Raw genomic sequence first — 24,314 nt, 5'->3', positions numbered from 1 at the left:
AAAAAAACCCACATTATCTTGAAAAAAAAGTGGTTAAGGTGGTCAGTCAGTTTTATGTTATGTGTATTTCACCACAATGAAAAGAATAAAAAAATTGAGAACTTACAAAAACGGAATTATGAATGATTTCTTTCTTTCCACTTTTCCATAGTTTCCAAACGAGCTGCAAATAAATACAATCGGGAAAAAAATAAACTTTTGTTTGAAAGGAAACGTGTCAGGCCCCTTTCACCTAAACATCTGTGCCGGCCACCCGAGTCTGAGCCCCACCGCTGCCAGGCCTGCTGGGCCGAGGGCTTTCCATCAGCTTTCTCTACCTGACACCAACATTTGGTTTCCATTCCCGGCTCTTCACATCATTCTTGGAGATCAGCTCCCGCTGGTTTCAGGTCCAGCGGAAAGAAAGCGGCTCTTGGGAGGGTCAGCTTGCATCTGGTGGGGGTGGATTTGGCTCGGCCAGTGGCAAGCTGTCTTGCCCAGACACCCCCCAGCCCCCAGAGCCCATCCATCCTGCAGACTACCCACCCGCTGTCAGCAGGGCAGGTGAATTTCCTGGCGCACTGAAACCCAAGCCCCTCTCCGCTCCCCATGGGCACGGCCAGGCTCTGCTATTAATCTCGGGGCAGATCCTATATCGAAAGCTGAGACAGCTGTCCCCACGTGCAGCTGCCCCAGGCCAGCAGGCAGACAATTTCCAGCACTGCTGCCTCCCTGCCAACGGCCAAGGCTGAAAATTGGGTTTTTCCTGCCAAACCCCTTGCTCGTGCAACTGCCTGGACCCTCACGCCGCATCGGGGTCCACCGGGTTCCCCGTTCGCTCTTTGGTTCATCCCGGGTTAGAACGCAGTCCTCTGCTCCCGAGCTCAAGTGACTTGGACTCCTTAGCCTGAGAAGTCAACACGCTGGTGTCCCCAGTGGTCCTGCTGCCGTCGGATCAATAAGGGATTGTTTCAGCTCACGTTCTATGCTGGGCCCTGGCTTACTCGCCATGGAAGACAAAGCCCTCTAGGATGGGGCTCTTGACCCTGAGCCCAGCTGCAGAACAAGTATGTGAAACAAGAAGAAAGCAAGCCAGGACGAGACCAGGGGAAAAGCTGCTCGTGGCAGACACACAGTCCAGAACGCAGCACCACCCGCTCCAGGGGCCAATCCACGCCGGATTCCAAGTGTGACACGGCTGACTCCGATGGCTCGTTTAACGCTTCCCGTGGAACTGGCTGTGATAGGTCCCATCTCACAGATGTGTAAACTGATGCAGGTTAACAGCAACTTGCCCGTGGCCAGAGGGGGAGCCAAGTTTCTGACCTAATTTGCCTGACTCCAAAGTCCTGAGAGTTAGGGCCCACCCAGCACGGTCCAACTTGGCTGAGTCTTTACGAACTGACCTGCCCGCCTACGCCCGCCCAGCATGAACCTACTTGGCTTTATCACCTACTTCCAGCTCTATGTCAGCAGATGCCAGGGACACAGTGAGAACCAAGGCACATAATCCCAGACCTCCCCTCGCCCAGGAGCGTCCCTGCTAGGGTGTCTCAAGATCCCAAGCACTCACAATTTTGACCCTCTGTATTCTCTGGGACACAGCTGTGACTCAGCCCTAGCTGTGCCTGTGATTCCCCCCACAAGCACATCAACAGGCACAGAAGGACCAGAATCAGAATCAGCCTACACAGCCAGCCCCAGGCCATCCGAGGCCAACTGGACATCTAACACCGGTCTACGGTGGATGCAGCTTGCATCTGTCTCTAAGAGAGTCATGCTTGTCTCAAACACTGCCTTCTCTCCCTCAGGGATGCTTTGGGTCACCTGAGGTTCTGAGGGAACACCATCTACCTGGGACATTTGTGTGGAAGGACACACACACACACACACACACACACACTGGGAGACCCTAGGACTCTCTACCTCAAAACCTCAGAGAACCACCTGAAAAACCATTAAAATATATATAGTTTTTTAATGCATGAAGGTAACTGGATATAAAACCAACATGCCCCAAATCAACAGCTTTCCTATTTGCCAGACTTAAACATTTATAAAGGTCAAGGAACAAAAAGAACTCATTCACGATCGCAATGAAAACTATAAGACGCCTAAGAATAAACATAAGAAGATCTAGATAAATGGAGCCGTATACCTCGTTCCTGAAAAAAACGCACAATATCATAAACGTCGAATTCTATGAATCCGTCAACACAACCTAGATCAAAATCCCAGCAGCATGTTGTACAGAACTAGAAAAAATGGTTATAAAATTCACCCCAAAGGTGGGGTGCCTGGGTGGCGCAGTCGGTTGAGCGTCCGACTTCAGCCAGGTCACGATCTCGCGGTCCGTGAGTTCGAGCCCCGCGTCAGGCTCTGGGCTGATGGCTCGGAGCCTGGAGCCTGTTTCCGATTCTGCGTCTCCCTCTCTCTCTGCCCCTCCCCCGTTCATGCTCTGTCTCTCTCTGTCCCCAAAATAAATTAAAAACGTTCAAAAAAGAAAAATTCACCCCAAAGGAAAAAAACAAAGCCCAAGAACAGTGAAGAATATTTTTGATACAGATGAACAGTGAAGGAGGAAGTGCTCTATCAGCTAACAAGACATACAATAAGGATACAGTGATTAAAATGGTGTGGTTTGGGCACCAGATCAGATTAAGAGTTCAGAAAAAGAGCTGCGTATACCGGGAAATTTAGTATATGATAAAAGTGATATTTTGAATTGTTAAGAAAGGGTGGATTATTCAACAGAAGCATAAGGGGAGGTTTGGAGGAAAAACTAAAATCAAATCCCGAACTCACAGCCTACATAAAACCTTGGGGTGGGGAAGGCCGTGCCCTTATGATGACTCTTCATGCAAGGCTGAGTCTTCACAGGCTTTTGATGCTCCAAGCCTCTTTCCGTATTAACACTGTTTGAAGTCCAGGATTAACCGAACTCTCCAAGGACCCAAATATCTGGTGTGCCTTTCCCTCTTCATTTCTGCTTGTCTAGTGGGCTAAATAATGACCCCCCAAAGATGTCCTCATCCTAAGCCTTGCGAATATGTTATCTTACACGGTTAAAGGGACTTGGCAGGTTCTTGAGGTGGGGAGATGATCCTGGATAATCCAGTGGGCCCAACCTAATCACAAGGGTCCTTATAAGATGAAAATCAGAGTCAGAGAGGCAGGAAATGTTGGAAAGAGAGGGTGGAGGGTGCCCTTTGAAGACAGAGGAAGGACCTACCCATCAGGTAACACAGGCAACCCCCAGAAGCTGGAAAAGGCAAGGAAATGGATGCTCGCCTGGAGCCTCCAGGAGGACCAGTCCTTCGAAGCTCTTTCAGCCCAGTGAGACCCACTTCGGACTTCTGACTCGAGAAATATAAGATAATAAATCTGTGTATTGTTTCAAGCCACAGTGTTTGCGGTCATTTGTTAACAGCAGCAACAGAAAGCTAATACAGCTTGCAAAGCATTAGTCCTTTTGTGGGATACTCTCTGCAAGAACCTAGAGATACGGCCCCAAACAAGACAGACGCATCCTCCGCCCTCCAAAAACTCACAGTCTCAGTGTAGACAACTATTAACTAATTACCAATCAATTAATTAGAGGATGGACTGAGAGTTATCATGAGCTCCTAGGTATGAGGGCAAGCCCCAAGGGCATTTGACAGAAAGGCCTGGCCTTTCTTCTGGGGACAGCAAAAGGTTCCCTGAAGATGTGATGTTTAAGCGCAGCTCCGAGCTTTGGGCGATTGTTAGTTAGGCCAAGAGATGCAGAGATGCTGAAAGCAGGAAGCAGTCTGAGGTCAAAGGCAGCTGGCGGGGAGCAGAGGACTCAGAGAGACAAGGAGCAGGTGAAGGGGTCTCTCCCCTAAGCTCAGCTGTGTCTCCAGGAAGGCACACGTATGTGTTCCAAGCTCCGGAATGAAGAGATTCAGGGTCCGAGCTTACTGTCATCGTCAGCCATGGGACACAAGAGAGAAAGAGCCTGGAAAACCCCGGAGAGGCCCGGGATTCCATCACTGCAGAAACGGCGGGTGCCCAGGCAGGCCGAGCCTTCTCGGAACCGGAGTCAGCCCGTGTGGCCGAGTCAATCACAGAGGCAGGCGCAGGAAGAGGAAAAGTGCTGATTCTCCAAATAAGCCCTTCCAGGGCGGCAGGAATGACAAAAATGTCAGATGCCAGAGGCAACGGGCCTGGGCGCAGACAGCTGGAGCCAAATCAGAAGGAAACTGTCACTTTCTGCACACAGGCTTCCCGACCTAGCCGGGTGCACGCAGGCTCTGGCGCCTCCGGGGCCCCGCAGGGCGGGCAAGGTCAGCGGCCAGCCTGCACGGGCCTGGCTCCAGAGCTGCTCCCCAGGGAGAGATGGAACTCTAAGCCTTTCACGGTGGCTCCAAGCAGGGCAGACCCGCTGCTGGGCCTCCTAAGTGGCAGGAACTGGGGCGGGGGGACGGGGGGGGGGGTGGTCTCGGCAAATGCCACACAGTCCCTGCTCTTCCATAACAAGGAAGGGGGCAGGGGACCAGATACGTGCAAACAGAAACATAAAATGTTTGGGCTGCAAGCTGCAGCCAGTCACGGGTACAAGTAACACGCACACGCACATACACACACGCACACAGAGCAAACACCCAACTTCCTTCCCGCAAGCGCTGGCGAACCCCCATTCTTGCTCAGAGAGGTCGAAATCGTCCGGTGGGGCCCTCGTTCCTGGGGGCAGGAACGCGCTGCATTACAACTAGTCTGCATCTTTAACAAACACACTTCCTTGTTTGATCTCACCCAATCCTATTAGTTTCATGTTACTCTGGAGGCACCGAGTCAATGAAAGGAAGGGCCGGCCCGGCTGTGTGTCCCCCAGCCAATCATGACAGGTCCAAAGAAGCCCTGTCCCCCAATCTGGGGGCCTAACACAGTCTCAATCTCCAGGACAGGAAACTCATCAGAATCTCGGGGCCCTTACAGGCATCTTAGGGCCCCCAGACCCTCCAACGTGCTCCCCCATCATGTCCTGGGGGCAACCCTGTATGCTCAGCCCCCAAGTGGCTGGTGGGTTCAGCTGCGAGTGTGGACCAGCCCCCACCCCTCACTCAAGGCCTTGAAAACCCAAGCAGCATCCTCAAGGATATGGGAAATGACAGGACCCTTGCTCCTGTACTGCCCCGGCTCCCCAGCAGCACCAGGGCAGGCCACTGCAGGGTGAGGTCAGAAATGCCCCTGGTGATATTGCTTAAGACCAGCTCCCAAAGGGCAAAAGGCACTGTAAACCGCTGAGGCATTAACCTTGACCCACTAGGCCAGCGTTTCCAGAGCATGTCGTCTGGAACACCATCCAACCAAAACTCTCCCCAGAAAAGGAGTCGGTAGCCTCGGTGTCTGTGAAACCGCATTTTCCAAGCTTTGCAAGGCGCACTGGCACCCTGCTCAGTCTGCGAAAGCCTTTATCATCGCTCGAGGTCGCAAAGAGTGTTTACTAGATATTGTCCTAAGCGCTTTGTTAACGTTAGCTCATGTAAGCCCCGCACGACAGGATGAAATAAAGCAGAAGATCAGCCCCCTTTTGCAGAGGAGGAGAGAGGTCAGGTGACTCGATCAGGGCCACCCAGGGCCCGGATTCACACCCTCCTTCTTTATTAGGGAAACTCTCCAGCTCGGTTCGCAAGCACTTCCCAAACTCTCTCTTGTGACTCCCATTAACACCCGACAGAATGAGCTCCGGAAATGTCACTACGGGGCACCGGGGAGCCGGCAAAGGTCAGCTGGCAAAGGTCAGCTTTCCACAGCCCACACAGCACTCCGGAGGCAGCCGAGGGGTGAGGCGGATGGAGAGGCCGAGGAGGTGGGGTCCTGCCTCTCTACACCCCACCCCATCCCGAGCGTTACAGAATTAACCTGGACTGGGTCCAGCTCCTTTCAAGGTGGTCTCGTACAGGCCCCCGAAGAAACATCCATCCACGCCCTGGTTTCTGGGAGGCAAGAAAAAGGAAGACCGGGCAGGAGAGGCTGGGGACCCTGGACTCCTCAGCGAGAACAGTGTGCCTTGTGTCTACTTCCCTAGGATCGGCTGCAGGATTCCCAAAAATCCTCTAACTTAGTTATTGTTCCTCTCTTCCCTGCCCCAGGCGGAGCTGGTCAGGCTCCAGCTCATACACTCTCGAAGCGGCAATGAAGTGTTGGCCGGTTCAAGCCAAGAGAAGCCTGGAGTAGTGTTCCGATTGCCATAGGAATTGTTTCTCTGGGAATGGATGTTAAAATAACAGACAAGCTGGGGGTGGGGAGAGGAGAGGAGAGCGAGACTCAGAAAACCCGGGGCCTCAGGAAAAATCTTCACCAGATATTTACATAGAGGCCATTCCGTGTGATTTTCAGAAAAAGTCCCCCTTTTGCACCCATTTCTACTTCAAAGGAAGAAGCGGGACCCCCTCAAGCTGATGGCCTCCGTGGCTCCTTTCAATGTGGCTTCCAGAGCTGACCTGCTCTGGGCACAAAGGGCAGACCTCCTTCCTGGACCCCTCAGCACGACAGACCTGCAGGAGGGCAGAGGTCACGGCCTCAGTTTCCCAGAGGAGAGAGGTCAAGGCCTTTGTTCTTTCATTCGCTCAACAGGCAGCCACTGAATCCTGACGCGTGCAAGCGTCACGAAAACCCCGTGGAGGAAAAACACGCAAGTATTTTATTAAAACGAAAGGTGCGTGAACGGCGTGCTTTGCTGCCTTTTCAAAGCTGAGAAAAGACCGTGATCCTTGCAACGTTCCAAGGAGCAAAGCAGCCGGCCCGCAACATCCCCGGGCCCCGGGCAGGGCCGGGAGCCCTGGTCATCAACCTGCCCCGGCCTATCAGCGGCCCACCAAGCGGCCGGGAGCTGCCGACACGGTCTGTTAGCTGGCTCCCCTCCCACCAGCAAAGCTAGCACAAGGGCCACCGTAACCATGTTTAGACATAAAACCCAAGCTCCTCAGGGTGGCAGGAAGGAGGCTTTGCACTCAGGCTCCAAAGGCCTGGCCTTTCCAGCCCTTCTGAACGCACCTGCACTCACCATATAAAACCACAGTCCCACCTCCCAGCCTTCACATGGCTCTTTCGTCCTCCCAAAATGCCCTCCCCTGTCATTGCCAAGAAGACTCCTATTCATCCTACAAGACCCACTTCGGGGCGCCTGGGTGGCTCAGTCAGTTAAGCATCTGACTCTTGGTTTCAGCTCAGGTCATGGTCTCGTGGTTCACGAGTTCAAGCCCCACGTCAGGCTCTGTGCTGCCAGTGGGGAGCCTGCCTGGGATTCTCCCTCTCCCTCTCTTTCTCTCTCTGCCCCTACCACATCTCTCTCTTTCTCTCTCTCTCTCTCTCTCTCTCTCTCTCTCTCTCAAAATAAATAAGCTTTAAAAAAAAGGCCCACTTTGAAAGTGACTTCCTGGGAAGCCCTCAACACGTAGCCTTGATCGACCAGGCCAGTGTTTCCCAAAGCACAGAGCCCAGATACTGCCCAGTCACCAGCCCAAACACAGCATTTACTACCACATTTTTCTAAACACATTATGAACACATTTAAGCCCTAAAATAACCTTATGAAATAAACACCATAATCATCCCCATTTTACAGAGGACAAAACTGAAGCACAAAGATGCCCACATTTACACACGCCCAAACTCCCCTAGACAAGTGATCGCTCCTACACCCCGTGCCTGCCCGTCACACTCCGCACACACCCACGAGGTAGCAAATACCACCCTCGCTCTGGGGTCTGAGCGCCACCAGTTTCTGAGCTCATCAAGGGCAGAGGCCCGGCCGATCACCGATCACCCCGCAGCCTCCAGCACCAAGCACGCAAAACAGTAACTTCCTGAAGGTAAAGCACCAGGGTCCCTGTGATCCAGTCACAGATTCAAGGCCTCCCGGATGTGATCGTTCACTCCCCAGAGTGCCAGCCCCCCCTCCCCAGCAGTGTGCCCCTGCCCCCACATTTCAGTCCCCAGCTCCAGCCCACCTACAGGGCTCAGTGATGGTCAGGTGGTTGAATGCCCGGTTAGGTAAGTTCACACTCCCAAGGAGGTGGGGGTGGGTGGGCAGGGCCGGCTTGTGCATCCAGGTCCCAGGTGGACTGGCCAGGGCCCCCCTAGGGAGGAAACAGGGAGGAGAAATGATTCCATCCACAGGGAAGGAAAGCGGGAAGTGAGTTCTCAGGGTGAAAACCACAATCACAGATCCAAGAGGCACAGAGAGCTGCCCACAGAGCGGGGAGGTCAGTCCGGGAAAGCTTCCCGAAGGAAAGGCCTTTGTGGCTGCCCCATAACAGAATGGAGTAAGGCCTGGGGGAGGCGTTTGGGTTAAAGAGGGGACACACCAAGCACTTCACCTAGGCTGAAACCAGAAAGGGACTTCAGAGTCAGAGGCGGGAGGGCCAGGCATGGGAATGGGGGGGAGCGGGGAAAGCAAAGAGACTCCCACACTCCCCCAGGGCAGGGGGTCTCCCAGGCAGGTCTTAACACAGAGGGGCTGTGGAATCAATTTTCTGAGTCTTGGCAAGCACTTTTTTTTATGAACTCGATAGAATACAATAAAAAAGAGAATACCACATATGGTAACGGTAAGCATTATTCTGTGAAACTTGTTTCAGACGTACGTTTCAGGCGAGTGCGCACACATAAGCAAGGGGACTCGGTCACCACAGGGAGGGTATTTCCTGTTATCGGTCGTGATGAAAGAATCTCAAAAAACGCTATTCTCCATGCAGGGCTTCCTAATCCTGGCTGCACGAAAAACCCCTGGGGAGGCCACTGAAATCCAGATCTCCAGGCCCCAGATTGTCCGAGTCATGGATAGGTCTGGATGGCCAATCCTTTTACCTCCTCAGTTCATCGTGATCGGCCAGTCACTGCCCTGTGCTTTAGGGGACGCGACACCTGAAACATGGGAGCAAGACCGTCTAAACAACTTTGGAGCACAGGCAAGAGGGAAGTGCGGGGCCCCTCACTCCAAAAGATGGGGAACACATGCCAGGAAAGGTACGACATTACAAAGCTTTTTCTCTTTCTTCTCGGGCCTCTCTCACAGGTGGGTGACGTACCCCTCGGCGCCTACAGTCTAACGGGGGCTGAAGAGGTCCAGCAGGGAAGATACTAGAAGGGAACGCGTGGACACAGACAGCTTAACTCTGTCATTGTGATGGAGCCTTCTGGAATGGGGACATGCGGGGAAAGGCCATCTAATTCTGAAGAACTGGGGACGTACCTGTGGAAACTCGCTCTGTATTTCACCAGAGGTAACGTTTACACGGGCCTGTCTTAAACCTAAAAAACGGGAGCCCCCACCCTGGGCACTGTGCTTTCCGGGGCCTGCATCTGGCCTGCCTCTGGCCACACCCCTCCCCACAGGGCAAGGAAGGAGGCTGTGGGCCCAAAGGGACATCGTCCCCAAAACCACAGGCACCTTCGCAGACCAAGTGCAGGTACCTGGGGCCTGGGATTCCCTCCCCCACAGCTAGACACACTCGGGCATGAAGTGTGGCCACGTGGCGGTTGGTAGGGCAGGGTGAGAGGTCCTGGGCTAGACTCAAGTGCCCACAGTGGGTGCGTGAGGCCGCACCAGGGGCAAGGTGTCGGGCGGAACAAGGAGAGAAGTGAAAGGTGGATCTCCCCGAACCGCTGAATTCCAACATAAAACTCAAGGAGGCTAAGAGTTCCAAATATGAGCCTCACCCCCATCCCCAGGTCATTGGGAGGGTAGGTCTGTCAAGGTCGATAACACAACAGATTTTATTTAACAGTTTGTAAGCTTGATTTACAACTTATAAATACTTAGACATATGGCGTGAGGGCTTTCATCAGCGCCCCGCAAACGCGAGGGGTGGGCCAGGCTTGCGGGTGGCCTAGGCCAGGGAAGTCCCCTCACATCCCCACAGGGCCACTTTGTCCCAGAATCACTAAATTGGCTCTTCAAAATGTACCCCAAAGGGGGCGCCTGGGTGGCTCAGTCAGTGAAACGTCTGACTTCAGCTCAGGTCATGATCACGCGGTTCGTGGGTTCAAGCCCCATGTTGGGCTCTGTGCTGACAGCTTGGAACCTGGAGCCCGCTTCAGATTCTGTGTCTCCCTCTCTCTCTCTGTCCCTCCCCTTCTCATGCTCGCGCTCTCTCCATCTCTCTCTGTCCCTCCCCTGCTCGTGCTCTCTCTCTCAAAAATAAATAAACATTAAAAAAATTAAAACAGGGGCTCCTGGGTGGCCCAGTCGGTTGAGCGTCTGACTTCAGCTCAGGTCCTAATCTCACAGTTCGTGAGTTCGAGCCCCACATCAGCCTCTCCACTCTCAGCGCAGAGCCTGCTTTAGATCCTCTGTCCCCCTCTCTCTCTCTGCACCTCCCCCACTGGGGCGCACACACACTCTTTCTCTCAAAAATAATGCAGCCCTTAACGAACAGTGATGAAGACAACGGTTATCAAAACCTGCTAACATCACAAGCGAAAAAGAAACTACCAAATGGTGTGTGATTCTTAATACAATTGTTGACGGAAGAATACTACACAACCAAAGAGGTAATTTTACCCAAACAATAATAATAAGGAAGAGAAGGAGACAGAACCAAAATCTACTCAAGCTTCTGTTTAATTTCCAATATTCTGGAAATACCGAGGACAGAGGAACGTGTTAACAGGCACCATGAGGATATAATCAACAAAATCCTGAACAAGGAGAGGCGCCTGGGTGGCTCAGTCTGTTGAGCATCCGACTCTGGATTTTGGCTCAGGTTATGATCCCAGGGACATAGGACCGAAACTCACACCCGGCTCTGCGCTGGGTGTTGGGAACCTTCTTGAGATTTTCTCTCTCTCTCTCTCTCTCTCTCTGTCCCTCCCCCATACACGCGCCCTTGCTCACATGTGTGTGCACGAGCGTGCGCTCTCTCACTCTCTCTCTCAACAAAATCCTGAACAAGGAAACCTCGACGAGGCCTGGTTTCCTCAAGAAATAAATTGCAGAGAGAAGAGAAGAAGAAACCTGCAGACAGTGGTTATTTTGGTGAGTGTCAAACACCCGGATTTCCAGGGAAAAAAAAGTCATGTCCTCCTGTATTAGCCTGGGGCACCATCGCAAAATACATCCTAGACTGAGTGGCTTAAATGTTTCTTTCTCACAGATATGGAGGCTGGCAAGTCCAGGATGAAAATGCCGGCAGATTCCGTTCCTGGTGAGAGCCTCTTCCAGGCTGGCAGGAAGGCTGCCTGTTCACCGTGTCTTCACGTGGCAAAGAGAAAGAGAGAGAGTGTGTGTGTGCGCGTGCTCTGCTCTCTCTCTTCCCTTTCTTTCTTTTTTAAAAAAATTTTTTAATGTTTATTTATTTCAGAGAGACAGAGAGACAGAGCGTGAGCAGTGGAGGGTCAGAGAGAGAGGGAGACACAGAATCCGAAGCAGGAGCCAGGCTCTGAGCTGTCAGCACAGAGCCCGACGCGGGGCTCGAACCCATGAACCGCGAGATCGTGACCAGAGCCCAAGTCAGACGCTCAACCGACTGAACCACCCAGGCGCCACTCCCTTCCCTTTCTTATAAGGACAGGAGTGCCATCATGGGGACCCCAACCTCATGACTTCATCTAAACCTAATTGCTTCCAGAAGGCCTACCTTCAAATGCCATCATATTGAGGACAGGGCTTCACCATAGGAATTTTGAGGGGACAAAAATACTCAGTTCGTAACACCCCCTGATTGATATGACATGACATGACATGATATGACATGACATGACATGACATGATATGATATGATATACTGGACCAACTATGAAGCACTCTTGCCTCCCCCCCGAAAAATGACATGACATGACATGACATGACATGACATGATATGATATACTGGACCAACTATGAAGCACTCTTGCCTCCCCCCCGAAAAATGACATGACATGACATGACATGACATGACATGATATGATATACTGGACCAACTATGAAGCACTCTTGCCTCCCTCCGAAAAATGACATGACATGACATGACATGACATGATATGATATGATATACTGGACCAACTATGAAGCACTCTTGCATCCCCCCGAAAAAGAGATCCTAAATATAATCACACCTTTACATCTAATCTCCAATATAGAACAAACACAGACAGTAGAAGATCAAATCAATGACACCACTTGGAAGCAATCAGCCAAATCTGGAACACGGGCACCTACAGGACAACCGGCCTTCTGACAAGTCAATGGCTTGAGGGGGGAAAAGCATTCTTGTCAAGGAGAGAGGACTTTCCTACAGTGAGAGACTAAAAAGGCACAAGAACGAAAGCAGATCATGAGTAGATCCGGATCTGAACAAACTAACAATAAGGGAACACTTTCTGGACAGTTGGAGAAAATCTGAATGTGGATTGGATTTGGGATCCAATAAGAAGTAAGAAGGAACAGTAATATGAATAAGGAATGACTGTAAGTCTGTTAAACGTTGGCAGGGTAGTGTATACAGAATATTACAAGTAAAATGGACGTGAGCCTGGGATTTGCTTTCAAATGCCCCAAGGGCATTTGATCTCAGGGTGGTGAGTTCAACTCACACATTGGGCATGGAGCCTACTTAAAACAAAAACAAAAACAAAAACAAAACTGTAAAATGCTTCACACACCCAAACAGAATGTGTGTGTGTGTGTGTGTGTGTGTGTGTGTGTGTGTGTGTGTGTGTGTGTATGCGCACGTGTTGGGCGGGAAGAAGGGAACCGGGTAAGTGTGGCAAAATGCAACAGTTAACAAAGCCCAGTGAGGGTACACGGGGACTTATTTTGCTGCCTACTTGTGTACAGGTTCGACAGCTTCCACAGAAAAAAATTTTAGATATCATATTTTTATTTTCATGTATTGTTTTCTCTTTTTTGAGAGAGAGAGAGAAAGAGTAGGGGAGGGGGCAGAGGGAGAGAGAGAGAATCCCAAGCAGGCTCCATGCTGTCAACGCAAAGCCCTATGCAGGGCTTGATCCCACAACCCTAGGATCACGGCCTGAGCCAAAATCAAGAGTCGGGCGCTCAACGGACTGAGCCACCCAGGTGCCCCTAAATACCATATTTTTAAATGTCCCCCAATTCAAAATGTTCAAGTTCAGAGAGAACAGCGGTTCCAGCTGGGTGTGATTTTGTCCCCTAGGGGACATCTGGCCGGGTCAGGAGACGTTTTTCGGTTGTTCGAGTTGGGGGCAAGGCTATGCTCCTGGTGTTCAGTGGGGAGAGGCCAGGACATCCTGCGACACACAGGACGGCTGCACGACAAGGTTACCCGGTCCACAGTGTCAAGGGTACCAAGGTTGAGAGACCTTGAGACAGACATATGCAGAATATTCTAGGTGCTCATGGGAGGGCACTGCAAGCAAATCAAACAGCAGATGCAAGGAAACAGAAACAATTAATACGATGTAGCTGGCATAGAGGACAAAAGATGGGCTTTAAAAAGTCAGACTTTAGGAGCATCTGGGTGGCGCAGTCGGTTAAGTAAGTGTCCCCCTCCGTTCCAGCTCAGATCACGATCTCAGTTCGTGGGTTCGAGCCCCACCTCGGGCTCTCTGCCGACAGCGCAGAGCCTGCTTGCGATTCTCTCTCCCTCTCTCTCTGCCCCTCCCCTGCTTGTTCTCTCTCTCTCTCAATAAATAAATAAACTTAAAAACATTGATTTGAAGGCAGCCTTTATACGTGACACCAGAGACGGTGGGTTTTATCATAAAGGCCAAGGCTGCCCAATACATCACACCTGCCTCCACTTTCCTGCCCCACAGCCACGGTGACATCACTCAGTTGTCATGGTCCTCTTCACAGAGCCCAGACTCCACCTCGGAATCCTCCTTAACCCACTGGCTGGGGCAGCTCCTACTAGTCACTAAGAGTTGACCTAAGAACTGAAACCTGTCTGTCAAGCTGAGGCAGGAGATGGTGGGCGACCAAAGGGCTTTACAGAGGAGAGCAAGAAAAAGGTCCATCGGGCAGCGGCACAGAAGAGGAAGACAGATCCTTGTAGAACTAAAACGGGCCCCACCAGACAGTGGCTAAGTTGGTCACGGACGATGCCACACAGCCTCGCCATCACAGGGCTGGCCACACACAGCCAGTTCCTGGGCAGAGAGACGGGAAGCCCCGATGCCAGACCCCATCACCACTACCGAGGCGCAATAACGTCGCTGACGCGGATGGACAGCCCTCCTGACCCTCCAGAAGAAGGCTGGAGGATCCTCTGGGCGGGCAGGGGCGCGCCTTTCTAGGCAGCTGGGAGGGAGGGTCAAGGGGACAGGAAGTTGGAGGTCGGAAGGCCACAAAGATGGGACAAGTGGTCAGGCTAAGAGAAGACGGAGTGAGCAAAGGAGGGCTCAGCCACGTGAGTGAGGGGTGGGGTGGAAGAACCTGAGTCCAGAATTTATGATACCGAGACCGAGGTGTGAGGTTCCTGCGGGAACTCGGAGGCCGGCAAGGCCAAGGATAGCGGCTAAGGTGAAGGGGAGGGGAGGGAGAGGCTCAGAGTAACACGGGGCATTGGTGAGTCACACCTGAACATCCGGGTGCCCAGAATTGTGGCAGAATGGGGGAGAGGAGGGGAGTGGGGCAGCCTCGAGGGGTGTGGGGAGAAGGACGGCCTCACGCAGGTAAAGCCACGAGGATGAAACAGGCCGTCAGCCAGTATCCGCGTCATTAAAGGTGTGACCTGGAGGGGCGCCTGGGTGGCTCCGTCGGTCAAGTGTCCGACTTCGGCTCAAGTCATGATCTCGCGGTTTGTGGGGTTTGTGGGTTCGAGCTCCACGTCGGGCTCTGTGCCGACAGCTCAGAGCCTGGAGCCTGCTTCGGATTCTGCATCTCCCTCTCTCTCTCTCTCAAAAATAAATAAAGATTTAAAAAAAAAAATTTTTATAAAAGGTGTGACCTGGAGCGACAGCGCCCTGAACGCTGGATGACCCACAGGAGCAGCCGCTCGGCAGGGCTGGAGGGTGAGGGGCGGCCCACGGCACAGGGGCCAGGGGGCCAGAGGACAAAGGCCTGCACGCGTGGCTGAGCAGCTCCGACTCTCTTCCTGACCGCGGTGGGGACGGCCGAGTGCGGTCAGGTCTGTTCTGCAAACCCAGCCTCTGAGCACCCTTCCTGCTCTTGGCGCCTCGCACACGCGGCCTCCCGGCGAGCCTCATGCCCCGAGTCCTGTCTCCATGCCGTCCTCATCGTGCAGACCGGGACACGGGCTGGGGCCGGTTCAGTAACACGCGCAAGTCCATATCGTGAATTAGGGGCAGAGCCCCTAGGGGACGGGCCGTGGCCCTTGGACCTGGACCTGCCCTGGGCCTTGCACTTGACAGGACCCCGCTCTGACCTCCTCTGGCCGTGGCCCTCCCGCTGGATGACAAGGCTGTGGGACCAAGAGGGTGTGCCCATCCGGGCCATCCTCCGGGACAGACCCCGCAGCCTGTATGCCCACTTCTAGGCCACGGGTGTGGAGTGAACTTGTAGGACACGCAGCTCAAAGGGCCCATAAGGCCCCTCACCCCATTTCCGGAACAGAATTCTATGGCATCTATGAATTCCTCATTGACCTGGCTTTCCAGGTCATTGAGAAGGTACACTCACCGAGGGTGGTGGACAGAACCCACTTACGGAACATCCGTTAGCCTGAGTCATAGCATGTAGACATGTGGCCTTACGGCGCCTGGGCTCCATTTGCTCTACACAGGGGGAAGTGGTTTCTGGAATGCGCGTTCTTCTTCAGGGGAGAAGCCAAAAACAACTTTGTCTTTTGTCCCCTGCCCCACGAACCCACTCTCTGGACGCATTCATTCCTTCCTCTGCTGAAATCTGGGCACATCCCACATCTCCTCTGGTTTCTCCTAGTCAGAAGAACACATCCACACCAAGAATCGATATTAAAGCTTTTTATCTTTAACCAAATTCAAACGTCTCCCTCCACTAGATGCACAACACAGATAGGCCGTGGGGCCCTTCTCTGGTCTCATCCTTGTGCCCTGATCACTCGCAGCTGCTCTGGCCCCTTTAGGGTCGGATATAGAAGGGAGGAGGAGACAAGGGACAAGACCCCCCAGTAAACATCTGTGGCAGAGGAGGGAGGGAGGGAAGGAGGGAAAGAGAAAGGGGAGTGAGCGAAACTTGCATGCTTTAAAGAGTTTCACAAATGTATTCTACTTACGAGGGTAGAATCAAAAACGGGGGGGGGGCATTGGGGGCTCAGTTCTTTTATTTTTAAGTTTTATTAAGTTTTTTTAAGTTTATTTATTTATTTTGAGAGGGAGAGAGAGAGAGAGCATGAGCCAGGAAGAGACAAAAGAAAGAATCCCAAGCAGGCTCTGTACTGAGAGCGGAGAGCCCAATGCGGGGCTCGAACTCATGAGCTGTGAGATCAGGACCCGACCCAGTCTGACCCTTGACGCCCTGAGCCATCCAGGCGCCCCGGGGGCTCAGTTCTCAGTGCGGCCCTGCACGTCCACGAGTGCCGCAGTTCCCTTCAGCTTTCATTTGGCAACTGAACGGCTCTCTGGCCAGCAAAAACCACTGGTGGCCCATATGCAGGGTTGCTAGATTCTTCTGGAAACAGCCCTCTGAGGAAGTGGGGTCCTCTTCATTTTTGCCAAAGTTGCTCCCACAGAGGGGTCCACCCTGGGCTTCTGACAGAGGCGACCGGAGCAGAGCACCCCGGTTTGGGCAAGATGCCCCCGGCACATGTCAGACCCAGACAGGCCCAGGCCCAGAAGGGTGGGCGCAGGGGAAACACAGACCACATCCAAAACTCGGATGCCAACAGGAGCAATGCCATGAACTGAAGGGAGACTATTTGTCAGAAACAGCTCTGTCACTTGGCCCGGAGGCTGAGACCAAGCCACTGTAAACACACATACTGAGGCAAAGCGGAGGCCAAGGCTGCGAAGGGCGCCGTGCCAAACGTCGTCTCCAAGCCCTCTGCTTCTGGGGCTCTTGAATTTCAAGGACACAGGCCACCTGTGACTGATCGCTCACGAGACCCAGGAACGTACGACACCATCCAGCTCAAGCCCGCCATGCCCACGTGGGACTTTGCATAGCGGAGCTCAGTGGCGCTCTGGACATCAATCTCCAGCATCTGGAACCTGCCCCGAGCCTCCTTAACACCTCGTAGTATCCTATTTAGGAATCCATTTTCCACAGCTTCATCCAGATCCTTCCTGAACCTAATTATACCTTCTCCCAGCTCCCATCCTGGTAGAAAGAGTTCTGGAAGATTACCACAATTGTCTGGGCCTCTTTTTATTTACGCTAAAACAGTCCCTTCCAAGTTTCTGTGGCGGTCCCCAAGTCGCACCCCACCAAACGCCAGAACATCCGTCCCCATCCACTCACTTCCTTCAAGGACCTCACCTCTTGCTCTTCTCAGCATGCATGTTTCACCGTGCGGAAGCTTTCCTTTTCTTTTTCTTTTCCTTCCCACACTTTTTAATTGCAAAAATAACACAGGAATGTATGCTCCTTGTAAAAGATGCAAACAGGACACCGGGACACCAAGGGAGAAAATGGAAGCCCACCCACCTTCCACCCCTGCCCTCCGACCTCTGGACTCTCCCGATAGGTAACTGTAGGAAATGTTTGCCTATGGATTTTTTCTGGGCGTACATCCCCATAAACCAGAACGTTTTTTCATAAATGAGATCATGTTATACAGATCACTCTACAACTTGAAAAGCTTGTTTTTTTCAGACTATCCTCATATGCGGAGGATGAGTGTGGAGCCCACACTGCTGTGGGTGTCTGGAGAAGAATACTAATAGAAGCCATGGGTAAGTATTTCCAAACAAAATGAGGGAAATAAAATTGTATGCAAAGTTTTCCAGAAGCACTTTGTGTGTGTGTGTGTGTGTGCGCGCTTTCCTGAGTCTCGCCTTGCCCAGCCATTAAGCGTACAGCCTGCCCCGCACAAAACATCCCTGCTTCCCCCGAACTATATAAGACATTCATTTCCAGGATTCATCTTGATAGTTCTCCGGGCTTTGGTAAATAAATATCACACAGGAGAAGTCGCTGGGACCTGTCTCTTGCCTTCCTCCATAACAATAAGCAGAGTGGTGCGGTAGAAAGGACAGGATTGGGAGAAAGCAGACAGAAGGTCAGTCCTGAGTTGCCACTAACTTGGGGACCTCCCCCTGGGGCTCCATTTCCTCACCCGAAGGAAAGATAACGCTGTAATAGGTACCCCTGGAGGGGGTTTAGGATCCAAAGACACGGAAGGTACGAATGCACGTTGTGTGCTCTAGAGAGCCATCACAACTCTGAGTTGTAATTATTAAATGAGGAAATGCTGAATTCGACTGAGCTGCGCAAACGGGCATTTGGCAACTTTTACTTGCGTGCTCACGCGTTTTCTGGGGGAATTCAACCTCGCGGTGAGCAGACGCTGCCCTAACCATCTCGGGGGTGGCCAGGGCGCCACCTGCCGGCAGAGGAGGAAGCCACCGGTGCGTCCCGGCGCCTCGGGTTCGGTGACCTGGCTCCTTCTCCGGCCCCGCAGCGGATCCGTCCAATCGGAGCCCGGTTCCACGTCCCCAGGTGACTGGGGGGTGCGCAGCAGAGGCTCCTTCGCGGTCCCGGCCCCCAGGACGGGACGGAATCGTCCCACACACCCCCCACCCCGCCCCGCCGTCTCCCCCCGGTATCCCTGGGCAGCAAGCAAGAGAGGCGGGAGACCGGACGCTCGGCCTTGGCAACCCGGGAACCTGCTCCCCAACACAAAGCCGCGGCCGCGCAGGTGAGCGCGGCGGAGCCACGTGATCCGGTAAACATCCAGGGACTGAGCCACGCAGCCCCAGCGGGCCACGGTCGCTGCCTCCGCGCGCCTCCCCACCCCACCCCCCACCCCCGCAGGTTTCGGCCACCTCCACTCGGAGCCGGGAGCCGAAGGGGCGAAGGTTGGGGGAGCAAAGAAAGGAAGAGAGAAGGTGGGCGCGGCCAGAGACCACCGCAGTCCCGACCCCGCGCCCCCCCCCCCCCGCCCCGGCCCAGGCCGCCCAAGCCCCCAGTCCCCGACCGCCCCGCGTCCCCAGCCCCACCGCCCAGCGCTCCATTCCCCCCCCCCCCACCGCCCGGCGCCCTCCGCCCGCCAGCCTCTCGTCTCCAGCCCCGAGCCCCCGACCGCCCCGCGTCCCCAGCGCTCGCCCCCCAGGCCCCGCCGTCGCCGCGCTACTCACCGGCGGCTCCCGTAGCCGCTGCCGGGGGAGCCGGCGCCCGGCTCGGGGTAGCCGTGCTGCTGCAGGGCTGCGGCCGGGAAGGGGTACAGGAAGCCGGTGGCCAGCGCCGACCCGCAGAGGCAGCAGCACGCCCAGGGCAGGAGGAGAGCCAGCTTCATCTTGCGCGGCCGCCCGCGGGGACCCGGAGCCCGGGCGGCAGGACAGGCGGGAGCGCACCCGCGGCCGGACCGAACCCGCGGCCCCCGCCGGGAGCAGAGCGAGCGAGCCGGCGAGCGAGCGGAGCCCGGGTGCGAGTTGGAAGTTTCTGGGGGGCGCCCACGCCTCTCCAGGGCCGCCTTTTCAAATTCGGCGAGGTGGGCTCTGCGCCGTCAAAGGGGGCGTGGGGCTTTTTCATTAACCCTCGGCGGTCCGGGGCCGAGGAGGCGGCAGTGGCTGCAGAGCTGGGGGTCCGGGGGGGCGGGAGGGGAGGGGAGCCGCGTGCCCGGAAAGCCAGACGTCGCGCCTGCGTCCTCGCGCACGCACTCTAGAACCTTCCCAACCAAGCCCTCTTCGGGTCCGCAAACGCTCGTGGGATCCCCGCTCCATGCCTGGCAATTTCGCCCGGGCGATTTTAATCCCCACAACGTTGCCCTCGGTATTAGATGCCACCATTCCCATTTTTTAGAGGCGGAAACAGAGGCCCAAAAGAGTTACGCCGGAAAAAGAGCACGCTCTTGGTCTAGGGCCCTTTGGACAAAACTACTTCACACCCAAGCTTCCTTAGAATCTTCTCCCTTTTCACCTCCACCCTCTACCTTGCCAACTCTCTCTCTCTCCAAGGTGAGCTGTAGCCAGGAATGAGGAAAGCGCTGGACTTGGGGGTGAGAAGTTGTCCTTGGAATCACCGATTCATGAGGCATCAGATCTGGAAAGTAGCTTCAGGGGAGGGGAGATCGGATTACAGTCCCACCTTTTACAGATGGGCATGCGGAGTCCCAGATCCCACACTGAGCCCATGGGCCGCCTGGCCCCAAGTTGATCTTTTCTGGGCTGCAAGATCTCCAGAGCGCTGTACCTCAAGCAGGGGACAGGTGGGGCCCAAAATCTAGGCTGTGCCCTCTCTCCCCAGATTGAGTCTTTCTAATTCTCCCTGAAGCATCCTAGGGGCTGACAGAGGCCCCAAAGCTGCCTCTTGTCCCCCCTAACTAAGAGCTCCTAGTCTGTAAAATGCCCCGAGGTCTGGAGAGAAGCCATCCAATATGGAAGTGCTTAATGGGCTGCAGTACATTTTGTAAGAGAATTCTGGAATTGTTTTTAGGGGAATACAGGAAGATGCCGTTGGGGATGTGAATAGAAAGGCCCACTCCCGAGGCCTCTGTCCTCTTGTTTACATATCCCATATGTACCCTCTTGAGTACCTATCCCCAAACATATCCAACCCGCTTCACCTTCTCCCCAAACTACCCATCTTTCTCCACTCGGCTCTCTCACATCCTGCTGAGGCCTCGTCAGTGGACTTCCCAGTCCCGAGTCTCTGACCAGGACTCAGGATGGATACAGTCCATCTCAGAGTGGGCAGTGCATGATGGGAAATGTCACTTGGACCTAGAACTACTTCCTTCAACTTGCCCTCCATCCCTCTCTCAAGACCTAAAAGATTTGGAGAGTTTGGGTTATCAGGGGATTTTCAGGGCCTCCCCTAAAGGAATCTGAACTGTGGTCCCTGGGCAGTTGGCTAACACCCAGTAAGTGGTGAGGTCATTCCCCGCCCCCCAGGAATTTGTAAGCATTCTGTCTTCTTCCTTCCTCTCCTTTACTTGCTTAATGAGACCTTAAAGACCAGAGAAATTCCATGTAGCTATAAATTAGCTTTATGCTGCAGGCGTGACATGAAGGGAACAAGATTTTTTTTTTTTTAAGGATTTCGTTTTTATCTTAAAGTCATTTGTCCAGGACTACAGGCTGCACCCAGACAAGAGAGGTGCAGAGAGAAAAGAGGGGATAACACTATTCTGTACACCTCAGGATTCTTTTAGGATGGAAAGCTTTAGGAAAAGAATTAATTCATCCCGGCAACTTCAGGACTGAGACAGTTGTCTGAGTTTGGTCCTCCGTTTCATATGTAGGACAGTAAGTTCATTCTGGCCCCACGAACGTGACCAGGAAACTTCTGTGTGTTCAGCACCATGCTGTGCACAGTGAGGGCTGGTAGAGAAGCAAATAATATGGTTGTCACCCTCACGGTGCCTGCACTACTCTTCAGGGAGGCATTAAAATGGCAAAAGGCAGGGGCACCGGGGTGGCTCAGTCGGTTAAGCGTCCAACTCTAGATTTCGGCTCAGGTCGTGATCTCGTGGTCTGTGAGTTCGAGCCTTGCGTAGAGCTCTGCACTGACAGTGCGGAGCCTGCTTGGGATTCTCTCTCTCCCTCTCTCTCTGCCCCTCCCCTTCTCTCTCTCTCTCTCTCAAAATAAATAAAGTAAAAAAAAAAAAAAATAGCAAAGGGCAGCCAGCAGTTTGGACAAAAGTTCTGCAAACAAGAGGCAGTTCCATTTAGATGGTAAGGGAAAAGGCAGATGCATAAAATCAGGAAAAGAAATATGATACCGCCCACACCACCCAGACCCAGAAGCCCCAGGTCTGTTCCGGGCTCCCCCACTCACTTGCTGATGACCTGCAGAAAACTCCCCTCTCTGGTCCTTCCCAGTGTCTTCATTTGTAAAGTGAAAAGTGTATTGGTTGTCTCTGAAGATCTTTCCAGGTCTGGCCTTCAGTAATTCACTCTTCTCTTCGTCCTCCACTCCCCTCTCCAAGGCACCTGTGGATATACCCAGCCTTACTGAGCTGTCACTCTTCTACGTAAGATTTTCAGCTGCCACCCCCCCACCCCCAAGATGGGGCCGCGGGAGCCAAGAAGAACGGAGAAGGGTTCAATAGCAATACGCTCTAAACTCCCCCCAGAGAACACCAGTGAGTAGAATCCCACTTCAACAGGTACCAGCCCTGTGACTTTGGACGTGTTACCTAACCTCTCTGAGCGCCCTCATCTGTGAAACCAGAGTAATAATCACGACACCCAGGGCGTGGGTTTGCTAAAAGAATTCAATGAATTCTTCACCTGCAGTGCTTGAATGGTGCTGGCACCTTATGACAATAAATGTTCATTACGGTAATTTGCAAGGCTTTGGTGAGGGATAAAATTGAAGAGCACCCCCCTTCTCAACCCCCACCCCCAAGTGGGGCTGACCAGGAGGCTCATATCCCAGGGTGCAGAGCTTTCTCAGACGAGACTCTGAGAGGCCCCGGGACAAACCCAGTATTCCAATGGTCAACAATTTAAAACCACACTTTATTTTATTTAAAAAAAATTTTTTTTAAATGTTTATTTCACTTTTGAGAAAGAGACAGAGCATGAGCAGGGGAAGGGCAGAGAGAAGGGAGACACAGAATCCGAAGCAGGCTCCAGGCTCCGAGCTGTCGGCACAGAGCCCGACGCGGGGCTGGAACTCACCAACCGCGAGATCATGACCTGAGCCGAAGTCGGACCCTTAACCGACTGAGCCACCCAGGTGCCCTGAAACAAAACTTTATTGTAAAACAAATATGAGACTATTATTGTGAAGGATGTACAGTTTGCGTGTTTTCTTTTTAAGATAAAACTTACTTGTGGTGAGTGGCAAACGGGATGTTTGAGGGCCCTGAAATAAAGGGTCAGGCAGTACCTCAGAGAGTCTAGGGGTCTTCAATCACTAGCACTGATTGGCTGGCCTAATCGGTGCTCCACCCACCTGCTTGTGTCTATATTCCACACCGGTGCCTTGGGCATCCCACAAATACCCGTTAGCACTTCGGGAGAGGCGGAAGCCACTGTTCCCAGGAGCCCAAGACATTGAGCCATAAGGGCTTGGAGCTGGGACCCTGACTGTAGGGCTGACTCCTTCCTCCTCTCTTCCTTGGTGACCTTGGGCAATCACAGAACCTCTTCCCTCCCAACCTCAATGTAACGAAAACCGGCCGAATGAGGCTGGGAGGCTTTCCTGAGCTCCTCCACTGTTTGCCACAAGCCTGACATGGACAGGCAGGGGTCCTCGGAATTACTTTTCAGACAAGGAGTGGAGACAAGTGATTTGTCCAGGGTCCTGTGCTCTCTCCTCCTTTTGCAAGTTCAAAAGTGCCTTGAAAACGGGTTGTTTGTACAAAGACGGATCAGATTTCTTGGTGGAAGGAGACAGCCCCCCACACACACATACACACACACACACACACACACACACACACACGAAGAGTGGGCCCCTCCCCAACTCTGTTAGCAGGCCTTTCTGATAAGAAAGTATCAGTCAGCATCCTCTATCGCAGACAAAAAGCAGATCTTCTGTTCTGCTGAAGTCAGCAGAGAGAGCCACTGAACAGAGAAGTAATACTCATCAAGCTGAAGCCAAGGTAAATATTGACCTTCTGGCATGATAAATCCTCCTGTTAATCTAAAACAGAAATCTTCCCCTCCCCCCGCCCAGTGCCCTATTGCACATGGATTCTCCGGTTCCCCCCAGAAGTTCAGGGAGGCCGCGTAGGAACGGAGAGGTTTTCACACTGATTTCTCCAGCAGCCCGTAATCCCAGCTGTTCCAGATCCCAAGACAGCACAGAAATGGGCACGGTTGACTCCAGGTCGCAGGACGGTCACAGCAGAAGGGCTTCTTCGTTCTGCTCCAAGCTTTTTGTCCTTGGGCCGGGGCAGAATGGGGCCAAACATGGACACTCTGCAAGATGCGAACCCTGAATTTTTCTTCTTTCCCCCGCACACCCCCACACGTGTCCACCGGGCCCTATAAACAGGAACGCTGCTTTGCCCAGCACGCCTGCAAGTGTAAGCCTACCTGTTTCCCCCAAACACCGGCAGTGAGATAGATGTTCAGAAGACGGCGAATTTGACGGCTGCCACAACAGCCCATGATCTTAAACAGAAGTTTGAAGGGGGGGGGGGGGGGGGGGGGAGTGTCAAAAACAAAACCTAAAAAACACTAAAAAAAAAAAGTAGGGAGTGTGCCCAATCACCCACGCTAAAAGCCCAACTTGTATGGTGATAAGTTTGCTCCCTAATGTGGCCACAGCCCAGCAAATGCTTCCCAAAGAGCTTAACGAGATGGTTCAATGATAAACAAAGGAAGGCCATGTCTTCGTGTGTTCCTTCTGC

At 53.2% G+C, this 24,314-nt stretch overlaps 1 protein-coding gene and 2 long non-coding RNA genes across 6 annotated transcripts in view; 1 reads left to right on the top strand and 2 right to left on the bottom strand.

Moving 5' to 3' along the window:
* Window positions 1-19,357, bottom strand: part of COL26A1 (collagen type XXVI alpha 1 chain) — a 164,302-nt gene extending 144,945 nt beyond the window's left edge. For both annotated transcript variants that reach the window (XM_042970989.1, XM_042970990.1), the window contains exon 1: window positions 19,144-19,357. In XM_042970989.1, the coding sequence (XP_042826923.1) occupies window positions 19,144-19,301 (158 nt within the window). In that variant the 5' untranslated portion in view covers window positions 19,302-19,357. The remainder of the gene's footprint in view (window positions 1-19,143) is intronic.
* Window positions 19,358-19,416: 59 nt separating this feature from the next.
* On the top strand, window positions 19,417-22,521 carry LOC122234516. 3 transcript variants are annotated; one of them, XR_006212280.1, is made up of 4 exons: window positions 19,417-19,496; window positions 19,963-20,003; window positions 20,102-20,213; window positions 21,936-22,521. It is a non-coding gene; the product is annotated as an uncharacterized LOC122234516 (long non-coding RNA). The 3 variants fall into 3 exon arrangements; XR_006212281.1 differs by lacking the exon at window positions 20,102-20,213; XR_006212279.1 differs by having other exon boundaries at window positions 19,963-20,213.
* Window positions 21,051-24,314, bottom strand: part of LOC122234517 — a 30,770-nt gene continuing 27,506 nt past the window's right edge. The window contains exons 2-3 of the long non-coding RNA XR_006212282.1: window positions 21,785-21,939; window positions 21,051-21,327 (exon numbers count right to left, since the gene is read on the bottom strand). This is a non-coding gene — a long non-coding RNA (uncharacterized LOC122234517). The remainder of the gene's footprint in view (window positions 21,328-21,784; window positions 21,940-24,314) is intronic.

Source organism: Panthera tigris, chromosome E3, assembly GCF_018350195.1.
Source record: "Panthera tigris isolate Pti1 chromosome E3, P.tigris_Pti1_mat1.1, whole genome shotgun sequence".
Taxonomy (NCBI): domain Eukaryota; kingdom Metazoa; phylum Chordata; class Mammalia; order Carnivora; family Felidae; genus Panthera; species Panthera tigris.
This window is presented reverse-complemented; position numbering and strand designations above follow the sequence as displayed.